The sequence below is a fragment of the Apostichopus japonicus genome, chromosome 1, assembly GCF_037975245.1.
Source record: "Apostichopus japonicus isolate 1M-3 chromosome 1, ASM3797524v1, whole genome shotgun sequence".
In the NCBI taxonomy this organism is placed as follows: Eukaryota; Metazoa; Echinodermata; class Holothuroidea; order Aspidochirotida; family Stichopodidae; genus Apostichopus; species Apostichopus japonicus.
Genome location: NC_092561.1, coordinates 20,194,116 through 20,210,123, shown reverse-complemented (window position 1 = coordinate 20,210,123; position 16,008 = coordinate 20,194,116). Strand labels below are relative to the sequence as shown.

Here is a 16,008-nt window from a genome sequence, read left to right as displayed (position 1 = left end):
TCTTGGTCATTATGTGGCGATGTCCCACATATATTCTAAGAATCTCTATACTTCATATTCAACTGATTTAAACCCCTAGCAAAGAACCTTCTTCTGAGATTACATACATTACTGCTGCATTTGTTTTTTGTTATTATTGGAAATTTCTTTAAAACTGCATATGACATGTGAATAACCTAACCCGAAAGGTCTGTATATCGAGGAGGGCGGGAAACTTTAAATCTGTACTCCAGTGTTTATAATGATAGTTATGATGGTGACGCATGTTTCTTTTTTTCAATCTTAAAGGATTATCCCTCATGGAAGAAGTGGGATATACAAGGCCAATCCATCGCTGTGACAAGCAAGTCGCATCACAGGTAAATCAACCTTCAAACTTAACGAATATGTAACCATTAACTTACTGTTGGTAGGCTCTCGAAAGCGTACATAGCTCTTGTCAATAAGTTTACAATTGTTGGTTTCGATGATAATCGTAACCTTTGCATTCATGATGGCGTATGTGTGTGTGTGTGTGTGAGTACGTTTGTGGCGCCCAGCTTGTAAACACGATATCTCAAGAAGAGAAGCTCAGACCAAATTGTATTTTGTATTTAGAAGCACCACATTGACTACAAGGAGCCTATTGTTTTGGTGGAGGTTAAAGGTCATTTGGGGTCACCAGTCAAATTGTGAAAACTTTGTAAACACGATATCTCAAGAAAGGAAGGTCGGACCAACTTTATACTTAATTTATAGAAGTACCACAAAAAGTCTATTGTTTTTGGTGGAGGTCAAAGGTCATTTGGAGTCACCAGAGGTCTAATTGGGAAAATCTTGTTAACACAATATCTCAAGAAGGAAAGCTTGGGAGGACCTCATATTTAGATGTACCACATTAAGTTAAAGAAGCCTATTTTTTGGTGGAGGTCAAAGGTCATTTGGAGTCACCAGGGGTCAAATTGTGAAAACCTCGTAAACACGATATCTCTTGAAGGGAGTCATGGGCAGACCTCATATTTGGTGTGTAGGAGTACCAAATTATGTAAAAGAAGCTTATTGTTTTTAGTGAATGCCGCAGGAAAGAACAGAGGGATTGATGTCCTCATAGCAACCCAACTGTCAATGTGTGTACAATTTATACCAAAAAGTGCATTTTCATTGAATGAAATTATATATACAGAGAACATTCACAGCTAAGCTAACATTCGAAATGTATCACATGTCAAGAATACTGTAGATGAATAGCAATATTACAATAAGAAAAGAAACACTCTTGATAAACATCGGACGTTACGATTTCACAGACCATTTACTGTGATCCACTCACTGGAAGAATTGAGACTTAAGCTGGTCGAAGAATGTTACATTCAATTAACCATACCTCGAGTAGGTAACAAGAAAGATTTAGATTGATTTTCAACTTAACAAGGTTGACTATTTCTTCTGTAAGATAATGAATGCATTGGTTGTCACATGAATGTTACTTTAATATACACTCAGCGTCCATCCCCTTTGTAAATCTGCTACCAAATTTATCATCCTACCAAGCTTTGTGTAGATAAATCCATTAACGAAATCTGATATAGCCATTATTGTTTTGTTTTTTGTCTCTTTTTCATTTCAGCAAATGGAACAGCATGAAAATTACAGCACTTCTCCGCGAGCAGCGATTCATCATGAGGAGAATGAAGATACGTATTATAAAAATGAAAATAATAATGATAGAAATAGTGATACTTATAATGCAGATACGTTACATTATCATACATATGAAGACATGAAAATGATATATGGTAATGGTAATAATAATATAAGTAATAGTATGTCTAGAAAATATGTTAGTAACGAAAACCAATGTAAGCAAAAGCGTAAAGGTAAAAATTTAACATTACAGATGAATGGACCGACTGAATCTGAAAAACATATAAGTATCATTAATACTCAAGAAAATAAACAAACTAATGAAGAAATCAAAGCTAATTTCAATGCATCAATACCATTAGGCCTATGTATGCCATCAAAATTGAAATTAAAATACAATATGACATTTAAGATAATAAACAAACTAATAAAAATAACCAAACTAATTTCCATGAAAACAGAAGCTCTTCTTGGACCAGGTGTTGGAAAGGTTTTCTACGCTCTTGGAATGATTGCATCAATTTATTTTAATAATCATTATATACAATCTATCATTTACAGATATTTACTTCAAACAGTCTATGAAGACTGTGTAAAATAATACACTGTGTATTATTCTGAATAAACAATTCAATACTTACACTGATCTATTGTGACGGTTTATTGATTTCTTAGTTAGTAAATGAAGTGTGTCCGCTGGATATATGTGTCTAGATATATGTTAATAGATATTATTGAGATATTCTATGGCCTAAGTAATGACCTATAGGCTAACCTAAGTTACACTAAGGGCAAGGCTACGTACATGGGCCTAGATTAGACTACGCCTATTTTCCTAGAATAAACGTCCCAGGCCCGATGACTTGTATTTAACCCAGGTTGCTGAAGTCTTTTGTTCAAGGAATGAACACAGGATGATTTTTGGGGTAAAGTTCTAAATTATAGATGGACAGAAGTACAGATGTAGGTTGATAGAGTCATGTGAACCATAATAGTATTGATAGCATACTAACACATCATATATTTAAGTGATTTGGCCGTTTAATTGGTTTATAGCATAACGAGTGGTGGTGGTGGAATGAGAAAGTGCCCCTCTGATGTTGTCCCCCCCCCACTTTTTGGAAGCTCCCTACCCCCCTGTATTCTGGCATGTAGATCTATGGATCTATAGATCCATATAGGATACAGTTTTAAGAAAGATGAGGTGGTGATAATATTTGTCATTAAGCTTTAGTCATATCACATCACAAAAACCAGCTGTAGCCGGTCTAGGGGCCTAGGCTAACAATATCCAGGGTCCAATAAATAAGAATACAGCAGCTGAGCAGACGACACTATGAAAGTACTATTGTCCCTTCCTAAGAATTATCTGCGAAACTCCAGCCCACTCTCACTTGACTTGACGATTTTGGCACCAAAATGCGGCCCTTGATATCACCATTTCGAGTGATTTTGTGATGTCAACTTTATCACTTCAGTTATGTCAAAGATTTAGTGTTTGTATTACGCCTCGTAACTTTCTTGCAATACAAGCAAAGCGCCACCAGTTATAAGAATGGCTGCATGCATGTCGCATGACATCGTTCTTCTTACTTAAAGTTCTATGATAATTACTGTTATGGTTAAATTTACCCAACATGGCAGCATAGAGAAACGTTGCACTCAATTAGAAGCCGAAGCGAATTAAACAGATCGCGCATCCGGAGTATATTATACTTATAAACGTATCACATGCTAAGTACTTTAATACCGCTCTCATATCTTTCGCGGAACCAAATCATACTGTACTTTATAAATCAACGATCTTTTAGGGTGGCATACTCTTTTTAGAGTTTATATCAATCCGCGCGAGTGTTCTACTTCAGGAAATGTGCCGAAAGGCAGTAGGAAAACATCATTTTTGATATGTTATCAATCAGGATCTGTTTTTGTGGCTTGTATGTTGAAGAGCATGAATGAAGTAAGTATGGTGCAAACATTGGGTCAATTTAGGCAACTTTACACCAATAAGTTTAGGCCTACCAGGAGCAGCGTACAAATTTTTTTTACCACTGAGTGAAGAGGTTTGTTTATAGGTGACGAAAACTTCAGGCTCCGATGGCCAAAAATCTCTACTGCCATAATATGGGAAATTGATGGGGCCATGACAGGCCAACTTGAAAGCGTTTCCAATGATGGGTATAGCGTTCAGCTAGTGAGAACTTTTATTTAGACTTAGAGACCACATTACTTCTGTGATTTAGTACGTAAGTCAATGGGGCTCTTAATAGGTGTATGCCACCTTCAGCATTTGATTCCATCGAGGTAAATGAATCTGGAGGATTCATGTCAATTGGGCGCGCGCATACCATGTAGGGAGGGTCATATGATGTGTTCATGGGTGGTACCAAACTGATATTTCTCTGTAGCAGTTCGAGAACAGTGTTAGTGACTTCTTGAAAGATTTGCACCAAAACGGATCGGACATGGGAACTAACGGCATAAGAAGGCACTGGTACTTCAGGCCTACGAAATAGTGCTAATATGCTAACGTTAAACCTTATTCTCTTGAATGAAGGCAGGCCTTCTACATAATAGATCTTACTTATTAAAACAGCTCTAGGGGCAAGCTTTGTCTCATATGAACTAACGTTATAACTACTCGCTATAAGTGAATGTAGAAATGGGAAATGTGGGGAAATGTTTAGTTCAGTGCAACCATGGAATTCTCCATGGAACAGAGCCTAATGCTGCTCGACGGGAATGTAGCTATCACGTTAGGCTACAGGCACGGTTATTGCTAGGTAACGGGTGTCGTCTGCTGCTCTAAGCACGCATACGCATTTACGTACTAGTTGGGTGAAATCATCTTGCGTAATGGGGAGAGTAATATATTAGTACCACCCTGGAACACATCACATGACCCTCCATGCATGGTACGCGCGTATTTACTGTGTGATAGTTTCTCCAGGTTCATTTACCTCGATGTTTGATTCACATAAGTTCCAATCAGATTTGTCTAAAAAGAAAATCTGACTAAAATAATTCTTCACGATCATAAAAAAAAAAATTAAAGCATGAGAATAACTACAGAGACTATAAGCGCTCATTAATATTGTTATATAGTATATGTATAATTGAATAATGTGTATATGTATAATTGAATAATGTGGAGTATGTACACGTTATACGAAATTCATGAATATCTTGACACTAATGGCTACACAATATGCATTATTTCCGAACACTAAACCAAGCCTAGTGTATCACGTCAGTAAAGGAAATCAATGCTTCGCATCTGCTTTATAATTTCTATACTAATAGCTTTAAGGAAATTCTTACATGTCGACTATTTAACCTGTTACGTTATAATGTGCAATCAAAATCATATGCTATAGTTTTGGATAATGTAGCCTACTGCGCAAATCACCCTCGCCCCTTTTTTTGTTGTTTGGTTCTCTCTGTATTGTACTAACTTAAACTACGTGGGCGGCAGTTTGAGAATGCGTTCGCGGCTTGTCAGAATAATGTGTCAAACCAAAACGCCACGAAATTTGCAAGGTGAAAAATATAACACTTTTCAAAGAAACCAACACTTTTCCCTCACACATTACTCTTCCAACCCGCAGAAGAAAATTGTACATGTAGACAATGTTAACAGACCCACTTTACACATAACTAGAGTCTTAACATTAATCGCAAGTCGTAAATTTGAAATCATCATTCACACTATATATGGTGTTGTTTACTCCGAGGCAGGAATATGATGGTATATAGTGTACATCTGTTTCAAAAGAGGGCGATATATAGATTTATTGAGTCATCTTCAACATTAACGTAATGAGATATTTATATCAAATTTGCCGATGTTGGACTATACACACTACGACGTTGTCACAGAATGTTAGCACCAATCAAAATAGATCTCAGAAAAGATTTAGGGTTTCAGCCAATCGCAGGCATTTCCTGGATAAACAACATGTCTGCGCCCTTGTGTAAACTTACGCCGATCCCGGTTTCAGTAGTGTACATGGAATTACGTACTAATAGCCAAGGCCTATACTAGTTACAGTCACTTTATTACGCTGAACAACCAAAGTGAAGGCTTCAGTTCCTATTTTTGATATGAACGCAATGCATGTGTGCCCGGTGACTGTGCTGAGGACTAGCAGGTAAAAGTGGTCTGATTTTCACAAAATAACGTTATTGCGTTACTTGACAAATTGACAATTCGTCCATATGAGTCAGTTACACACTGAGACGTGAGACTGGAGTAGGTTAGTAGTAGTAGTAAGTTGAGTCTCGTCTATCCGACATGCTCAGTGATTAACCTCCGCCACGTATCACGATCTTGCGCAAGGTTTATTGCTTCTTCGAAATTGTTAATATTAATGTCCTTGAATTGCGATTTTATTTTTCCAAGCAATGTAGTCACGGGCCTTCCAACTGGTTTAGCAGTATGTCTCAGTGCTTCTCTTAAAGCAACCTTTGCTGGAGCGTCCTCTTGGAGTCTTGCTACATGACCGAAAAATCTCAATCTTCTATGTGCGACTATCGATGACCAAGGTGTTTGGTTGGTTTCGTTGTAGAGCTCATCATTTGATAACCAATTATTATTGGTCCATCTAATGTTGAGAATATTTCGAAGTAGTCTCCTTTGAAAAGTGTCAATTTTGCCTTCGTTGTGCCCCACAGTTCGCAATTGTACAAAAAAATACTCTTTAATTAAGTCTCAAAGATCCTAAGCTTAATTTTCCGGCTTATGTTTTTGCTTTTAAAAATGCTTGACAGTGTGTTGAAAGCACCGTTGGTGATACCAATTCTTCTGTTAATGTCTTCTTCGGTCCCCAGCAAGCTTCCAACATATTTACATTTCTTCCAACTGTCATTTCCTTTTCTTGTGATTGTAAATTTCTCAGTTTTTGTGCAATTGATTTTCAGATTTCTTACTGCCAGTTTGTCAGAGACTCGTTTTTCGATGTCTTGAAGTATATGCTGACCAGTTGATGCCCAAGAGATATCATCAGCGTATTGTTGGTCCACTGTGAAAAAAGAATTAGTGGTGGTAGTGCTGTAATCATGATCAACTAACTGCGATGGCAGGATAACTGCATCGATATCATTATCATCTGATTTCATAGAGTTGGCTAGATAAGTTATAAAAAATAGTGCACTTGCACTATCTCCTTGTGGTGAACCAATGTTAGTGTTAAAAGGAAGTCCTAGTTTGCCCTCTAATTTGACGGTGTAGGAGACGTTATCGATTAGTAGTGATATCAGGTGAACTTCGTCGTTGTCCAGAACCTGTTCTAGGTCAGTTAGCAAGGATCCTCTTTGAATTGTGTCGAACGCCTTGCTCATATCTAGCATCAATAGATTTATAGTGTAACCTATGGATGTTATAGCTTTTTCTGCTAGCACTTTAAAAGCGAAGACAAGTTCAGCTGTGCAACGTCCTGAAGTGTAGGCAGTTTGGGTAATGGGGAGGATATGCTCATCAATTGACGGACGAATCCTCCTGGCCACACAAACCGCAAGAATTTTCCTCAGTGTTGATAATAAAATTACTGGTCTTAAGTTTTCTGGTGGATCTTTAGTCTTTCCCGGTTTTTGGATAGGAGTTAGGATTCCTTGTTTAATTTCACTGGGAAATCTCCTGATTCGGCTATACTATTTAAGATATTTGCTATGTGTTTGTGTGTGCATGGGGCATATTTGAGATGTTCGGCTGTGACCTTGTCACAACCTGGGGTTTTATTATTTTTTAAGGATGAGACTGCTTGTTTAATTTCATCTTCATCAAAGGGCGTGTTTAGTTTCTCTGGAAACACGTTTGGTTTGGGATCTGGAATATTGCAGTTAAAAGGCTTTTCGAAATGTTTGCTGATTTCTTTAATTTTTGCGTCGGTATCTCCTATATGTTTATCGCCAATTTTAATTGTAATAGGGTCTCTCTTACTCTTTTGTTGTACTACTCTTATTGCTTTAAAGAAACGATGGGAGTCATCCTTACAATTTTCAATTTCGGAAATTTCGTCAATTAATTTTTGTTCATGGGTAGTTTTGACTAGAAAATGTTGTTGTTTAATTATTTTTAGGCTAGGCCCTAATAATTAAATAGGCAAAGGCCTTAACGTTTACAGCTCGTATGGCACCTTGTACCTATTTATCTGAAAACCAAACTCATGATGAGGGACGTGTTGAAGATTCATGTGGATCTTCCAGGCAGGTAGGTCTAGGCCAGGGTTGTCCAACCTTTTGCAGAGGAGGGCCACATGGAATGATTATGATGAAGGAGGGGGCCGCATGAACCCTAGCCTACGCTTGATTTTTTGCTTGAAGCCCAAGGCAACAAAATGTGAGCACTGCGAGCAGAGGGCACTGATTATACAGTTGTTATTCTGCCGATTCGAATTAAGCTTTCACATTCATATGGTACGGATTCTAAAGTCAGGCCCTGATGGTACTGATTTATTTTCCGTCCTGATAAAACGGATGAATAAAGTTCAGCGGCCCGCCCCTCCCCCCCCCTCCACTGAGAGAGTGTCACAAAAACTGACCTGTATGCAGTTTTTTGGACGCAGAAGGTTCGGATGATGTTTATATAGCTTCAAATTGTTATCAATATATCTGCTCACTAAAATTTTGCACCGTAGATAATCTCTGGCGTGCCGGACGCAGCCCTGAGGCCGGTCGGACTGTGGCCCGCGGGCCGTAGGTTGGACAACCCTGGTCTAGGCTATATAATGTTTCTTCTCCAGTCCTACATTTGTTCAAACAAGAGGATATTATTCCTACTTCCCCATGATATTTCAGAAATATGATAGATTTGAAGACAAACAAAGGTCTGATTGAGATATATTTGAAATGCAATGGTCTCCAACTGTGTAAACTCATTGAACTTCAATAGGCCTGTACATGTTATGATATTCGTTGTAAATTGATTGTGCCGTTAAAAACATTGTCTGCAAAAAAAAAAACATTTTTACAGGTTGCACAAGATTATTCTTCCCCTGATGAAGTCTTCTCAAACTAGGTGGGCTGTGTGGAATGCAATGTATTTTCCATATAGTGGAGACTTACTCCACATCCATGACTTACTCCACATTCATCATATACATTCATCCCCCTGCTGATGGTTCTCCAAAGTTTCATTCCCTACAGTATGTGTGGCAATTGTATTGAGGTATGATTTGTTCTTTGACATTCAACTCCAAAATTGGACTTCAGTTTTAAAGTTCCAGGTGCTAGAAACATAGACCAAATTGATTTTTTTCTTTTTGGAACTTGTTAGCCCATGATATAATGATAATCTGTTCTGGTGATGCAGAATTCATTCAGCAGATGGTTCAATTCCATCAACAGATATCATACAGCCATACAGTTTCCAAAAAGAAGGTCAAGTATTCGGCACCATCATGAGACTTGTAACAAAAGGAATTACAGGATTTTTCAATGGCAAAGCTCTCGTTGAATTTCCTCACATTGTCTACATAGGAATTTTCTTTGTGATACAGTAATCTAGCTTTCTAGTGTCAATCACTCTACATAGCAAATGCAAACAGTAGGGGTAATTTTAAAGTTATCATGACTTCATTATAGACCATCCACTGGTGTTCCAATGAAAGGCTCAAAATGAGTTGTTAGCTCGGCAGCTAACTTCAGATTAAACAACAACATAAACTGTTTAAAGAAAATGTGTTTGGATGTTGCCATCTCAGACTTTGGTACTACTGGAACAGATAACTATTATAGAGAAGAACAGCTTTCAGCAAACTGGTTATCCACCATAAGCCATGTGTATGGAAATGTCTGTAGTTAGTGGACCTGAAGTTTCCCACCGGGATGCTCTGTAGGCTAGTGTAGGCCCATATGTTTAAACAAAAGAAATTTTTATTACACAGTACACAGATAGACATACATTTCTCATCAGCGAAACAAATTGTTGAACTATGCAAATATTACAGCATGTTGGCATGGCTGAGCTAACATTGGATTATTTTGAGCACCTCTTGTAAAGCCAATGTGTTCATAAGCACCATTAGATGACTGGAAAAAAACGATATTTTCACTTGTATGTAATCCATTTGTGCTTAACTTTGCACCTAACCACCCCAGATAAAGTTATCATGAACAATGTTCATCTTGTATAGTGTTCTCCATAAATTCTCCTTTCGTATTTGCTATTCTGTGTTCCCCAGTTTTCCATTAAGGACATGCATTAGTCACTGAATCACATATATTATCTGTCTAGTTTTTGTCCATTTTAGGGCACTGTACCACCCCAGAAGTGTTTAATACTGAAACTGGTAAATGGAAAGTGGTGGACACAGCATACATAAGCCTATGGAGAATTGGGGATAGCATAATGAACACATAAATTGGTGTCACTGTTCCTATGGCTATGTAAAAGGTCTCTTGTAATTTCTTTATATTCTTGCAAGGAAAAAGTTAATGAGTAAAATGTTTTGTGCAATATAGAGGCCCGGTTAAAAGAAAGTAGATATGCATTGAGAGTGTTTCAAGTAAATCACTAATTCCAGGTGGGGTTCCTCTTAAAGGTGTACTTTATTGGCTAACTATGCTAGATATTCAAATATGGTCACCTTTGGTCAATATTCCTAAACTTTTTTTTATTACAAACTTTGAGGAAAATTCCTAACTGGGACATTTAGTCATCTTGTGTGTTCCTTAAACATTTCTGAGAACAGTTTGTATAGTAAAGACCTCCAGGAAAGTACTTTTTGAAAACTTCTAGCAGTTATAGCATGCTAGAATTTGGGGCCTATACTGACTACCTTTAAAGCCAAAAGTTTGACTAATCTCTGTTCCAAAATACCCCCAAAAGTATGAACAAGTATTGTTATTCTATAGTGGCTGACACTGGGAACCACCACCTGCCAGTAAGCACTTTGTAGTACTTTAGGGTGGAGGTTGAGGGGCTGGAGGTATCTGACTAAAACTGAGAGGTGTTGCCAATTAGAAGCATAAACACAGTATGTCTTCTGGGAAACAATATTCTTGATAGGATTACAAGCAAATCACTTATAACAAAGAAGAAATGGAAAAATAGAGGCTTAACTTTAAACATGAAGGTTACCTATGGGTTTTCTCTCCTGACCAATGCAGTAAGTACAAGGCACCTTTCAGTATGTGAAATGATTGTGTTTATCCCATGGTTTTAATTTGTTCTTTACTTCTAGAAATAATTAAAAATTCATTGAATTCAATGCATCATACTCATGGTTTCGTGAGCAATGACTTTGTTTAATACCCTGTAATAACAAGGACACCTTGAAGCAGGAGCCATGACAAAGCAAAAACATGAGAAATGATCTGCAGAAAGTTATGAACAGTTGTTAATTTTGTTTTTATAACTTCCTGAAATCTACGAAATATATTGTATTGCTTCCTAACTATTCGTTTATTTTACTACATTTTATTCATGAAGGCACCAATTCAATGCAAAGTGTGTTACTTGAAATGCCTCGACGATGGAAACAGTTGCTGACAACATCTGAAGTACGGTGGTTTGGAGCACTCAGTGTTTCTGTGGTCCAAGCATGTTGCAGCATTTGTTGAGTGAAATAGTGAACCATGGTTACTTGCACACATCCATTAAGAAAAGCGGAGGGGTGAGGTGGGGGAGGGTGGGCAGGTCGAGAGTTTCAGTTACACCAATCCATGGGCAACTTAATGTATAAATGCCTTTTATTATTATTATTATTATTCATCGTCATTCTTATTGTTGTTATTATTATTATTGTTGTTGTTTTTACTATTATTACTTTTATTATGATTATCGTCATTGTCATCCTCATCATTCTTATTGCTATTATTATTTTTGTTGTTGTTGTTACTATGATTACTATTGTTATCTTTATCATCATCATCATTCTTATTATTATTTTGTTGTTACTATTATTATCGTCATTATCATCATTATCATCATTATTTCTATTATAAGTCTTCGGAGGGGGTGGAGTGGTATAGGTAACTGGGATTGTAATGACTTTTACAGTACATTTCAATCAAGTTTATTTCAAGCTCCTTATCACATCTTTTCTCTTACCCTATATATTCATATTTTGTGTACCTCGTGTATTTTTACATTTATACTATATTTTTGGTTTGAAATAACAAGAATAAAATAGAAAAGTCTGAGTCATTGTATTTCAGTTGCTGTAGTTCTCTGGGGCATTATATCCAGAAAGAGGCCTCTTTTGATTCCTTGCCAAAGACTGAAGAAATCAATGCGATGGTGATTGTGTGGGTTAGTGCATGCGCGTGCGTGGGTGTGTGTGTGTATGAGACACTTTCTTGTAAACACGATATCTCAACAATTGAAGCTTGTATGTAACTCATACTCTTCATATGGGTAACCCATATTAGGAAAAAGACTACTATTGTTTTTGGTGGAGGTCAAAGGTCATTTGAGGTCACCAGAGGTCACACTAAAAAACCTCTTAAACTGCTTGTAAACACAATATCTTGTAGGAAGGGGTAACTTGGAAGGATTTCATACTTAGTATGTAGATGGCCCATATTGTGTAGGAGATCCCTATTATATTGGACGCTGGTCAACAGTCATGTGAGGTTAGCAGATCTGAGGTGAAAGTCTGAAAATCTTGTGAGAAATTACTCTAAAAGTGAAATTACGTTAATGTACAAACAAAGCACGTAGATTGCCTTTGGTGAGAACAAAATCGCTGTGGAATTTCATGCGTGTCAAATTTCCTTTGAGGTCAAGAGAAGTAGTTTCAGAAAACCCATTCTACGGTACCCAACATCGACCATACTGTCATCACATACATGTTTCTGCATTACGATCATGATGCACAAGCCTATATCATTTCGTCGTCCGGATCAGGCATCCGTACAAAACTGTCGCAACGAAACCGGTGTACGAGCTGCATTTCGCGTAAGTTGCTGAGTTCCTGTAGGTTCTCCCTGGCCAGTATCTTTGTAGTAAGCAATACGATTTTGATATGTACTTGGTATGTCGATGATCCATATCAATTAAATAACCCTATTGTTTTGGTGAAGGTCAATACAGCCTAAACTGTGAATAACCTACAAACATGGTATATCCAAATCTCTAGTTGAAATCAAAGCCCTAACAAAATTTCTCCTATGTGTAAGGAATCACTAAATCTTTGACTTTCTGGTTTCTTATTTGCTCATTACTAGGCTGCTCATTGCCCTTTTGTAAATGATGTTCTTATCCTTTAAGAAAAGTGAATAATAAAGAAAAATACCCCAGCAGCACGGCTAATTAATGAGCAGTGATGTAAGATGTTTGAATAGCTAACCACCGGACCAAAGTTCAGGAGGCTAATTCGAAATATACCAATAACAGACGAGAACAATTTGCGGAAGGAAGGAGTGCTTCTAAATAAACCTTCACATGATCAGCTATACACAATAATGCACATGTTTTGTAGCACATATAGTCCAATACACCTGTTTCCTCAAAGGTATTCCGTAAGAGTGGGGGGGGGGGGGAGGGGGTCTTTGACGGGGATGGGGGTCCGATCTTCTAATTTCATGGCTTAGTGGGTCACTAGTTCCCAAACATATTCGAGACAGATGCTCATACCATTTCTGGTTTAGAAGTTCAAAATGGTTAAAGTGCTAAACTGGCCATATTTTCAAACGGAGGTTAAAAATCGAAAGAAACTTGCAGGACTAATAGTTTCTATGGAAATCTTTCCCACCTTCCAAACGAGTGTGATAACCACCACAGAATCACAGTAGAATGGCATGTCCAAAATATTAAAGTCTTAAGAAAGTCAAAATCTTGGTTGGAACTAAAATTTATATGTGCGGCATTCAGTGGAAAGGATTTCGACTTCGAAAAGAATTTTCCAAACAATTATGGCGTTAACCCACACCCTTTAGGTTTACCATTAGGATTAGCCTGATTAATTATGGTGTCTAAAGGAAGAGGTCTATAGGAAGCTGAACCTCCGAATGCATATTATGGCAGACCGATGCTTTCACGTGATATCCATGTATAAGCTCATTGGAAGTTGCTCTCCATGTGAGGGCGCTTCATAAGAATACTTTCTAAGGCAAACCCCACAGCACTGGAAAGATCTGTGAACTTGAAACTTATAATTACCTTGAAAGCTAATTGCAAAGGTACGTTTTGTAAATTAAATCCCGACTTTCCCGTCTTTTAACTCCAAGCGGATGTGACGTAGTCGTGTACGTCAATGAGTCGGAAATGCAACATGCAATGGCATAATAATTTGTGGCGTATATACAGCATGACATTTTCTCTTACTTCTTAAGTTTCACATCTTTTCTTATACTTGAATAAAAGGCGGCATGTTAAAAAAGACATACAAAAATTTAAAAAATATAATAAAAAAATTACCAGAGGTCGGAGGCAATCGATATGACATTGAAAAACTGAGCTTTTTCTTTATTATTTAAATATAGAATTTCAAGCCAGTCGGGCAAAGTTTACATTGGCGCAAAATACCGCTCCACAATATAACTTCATAAAAATCGATAAAAATACTGTTTGTGATAGAATTGGACTCGCTGGGTCCATTGATGCAATGATCAGGACGATCAAATGCATTATTGTAGGGATTGAGAGGAGAATGAAAGGGTAGATAATTATGATATCATTCCGAGTCTATACAGCTAGGGGAGGCCAGTGGCGTAGCCAGAGGGAGCCAGGTTTTTTCTTCTTCAAATTTGCTTTGTGCTACAGTCTTGCCCCCCCCCCCCAAATGAGATCCAGTGATGTATTCAAAATTATACTTCTTTTAACATTTTTTCGAGTTCTGATCACAAGTATTCATACCTCAGGGCTCATATTCATACTTCATGTAAGGTCAAAACTTGGTAATCAGACCGAGATATTATACATTTTGGGCCTTCATCATGCCCACATACGGAGACCGTTGGTCAATATCGTCCTACAGAGTAATCGCCAATAATTTGGCCAGTTGTATAACCGTTACAAACTAACGCTAGCAACCCATGTTTATTTTCAGCGACCAATGCCACTTGTGGAGAATTTTCACTGCACGTATAGGTCCAATAGGCCTAGTGAAACTTGTTTCTGTGGGAATCTGGGCATGTTGTGAATTAGAGTAGCTAATTTATTTACTGTATCCTTTTCATACTGTGCGGAATTATGCAGAAACCACCACGACTGTCTCCGCAATAGAGGTAAATTAAGTGAAAGTGTATCATGTTCCACTGAACCATTAGATGTGTATTTGTGCAGACGAGGTGCCCGTTAATACATATATTTCTTGGTAATTTCTACCATCAACCATCACGAGGTTTCCCCCCTTAAGAAAATCTTGCCCCCCCCTAACAATTGAATGTTAGCTACGCCACAGTGGGAGGCCACGTTGACTTAGAACTTATGTTATTGGTACAAGACCACAGATGGGACTCACTATTGTTTATAGTCTTGCCCGATTTAAAATGTCCCGTGATTAAAATGGCATGCAAATGTGGTCAATGAACAAATAAATATTAGTAGAGGGCGCTCTTGTTAGCTTACATTTAGAGCTAATTTATGTTCTACTTACATTCAGAGCCATGTATACCTTTTTGTTTACATTAATGTAAGACACATAACCTGTCATATTTCAAAGCTAGAAGCCTTAAAGTGTTGAGATTTTTCATCCTATCGACCAACGTATGAGAGGTTATTGATCCCCCCCCCCCCCCACTTCCCTTGGCAGTAGTATACTGCATGATGTTGGTGCGAAGAAGAGTTTTGCCTGACCATTGCCTTTTCCAAACTTAAATGATCGGGCTGTTGTTAGCATTATAGGAGTGCTGTTGTAGGTGCAACTTTCCGAGTTTTCCCTACGAAAACACTTGGGTATGGGGGAGGGGCAAAGTGGAAATGTTATAAATAAATCAGCCTCCCTAGAGAGATAGTCATGTTTTTTGTGGTAACATTAAACATGGACCCTCACACTTGCAAAGTAATTCACATCCAGTGTGAGGGTATGACAGATAGGTGGGGGGGGGGGGCCCAGCGGAGACACACCCAAAATGTTCTGCTCAGTATCCCCGGGGGAGACACACCCAAAATGTTCTGCTCAGTATGTGCTGTAGACATGCTGATGGAGTTAGTGTGAAGGCTGGTTGCATGTGAGATAGTTGTCACAACATCAAATGATGTAGCATCACAGGCAATTGGGTTCATCTAATAATTTTATATTATTTTATGCTAGAGAGCACCTTGACAAGATTTCAGTCCCTTCGTAATAATAAAAATGTCAAGAATGTGCATTTTTATCCATCTGTCAATAATAGTTAATGAAATAAACAATCAAATACCATTATCAATTGAGACTTGAGTTTATTGAAATCACCAAGTACAGTCCTCTTGTTGCAATGTCACCAGATTAAAGTATTGCC

General features: G+C 37.8%; 2 protein-coding genes across 5 annotated transcripts in view; one reads left to right on the top strand and one right to left on the bottom strand.

Moving 5' to 3' along the window:
* LOC139970852 (small subunit processome component 20 homolog) overlaps nucleotides 1-16,008 on the bottom strand; it is a 175,865-nt gene that overhangs the window by 80,750 nt on the left and 79,107 nt on the right. The gene's annotated exons all lie outside the window — the stretch shown is intronic.
* The window catches only part of LOC139970765 (uncharacterized), a 151,619-nt gene that overhangs the window by 69,205 nt on the left and 66,406 nt on the right, over nucleotides 1-16,008 (top strand). Inside the window, exon 8 of one of the 4 annotated variants that reach the window (XM_071976780.1) lies at nucleotides 1,607-2,269. The exons of the other annotated variants lie outside the window; for them this stretch is intronic. Coding sequence (XP_071832881.1) covers nucleotides 1,607-2,224 — 618 coding nt within the window. The 3' untranslated portion in view covers nucleotides 2,225-2,269. Of the gene's footprint in view, nucleotides 1-1,606; nucleotides 2,270-16,008 lie in introns of those variants that run through there. 4 annotated transcript variants of the gene reach the window in all.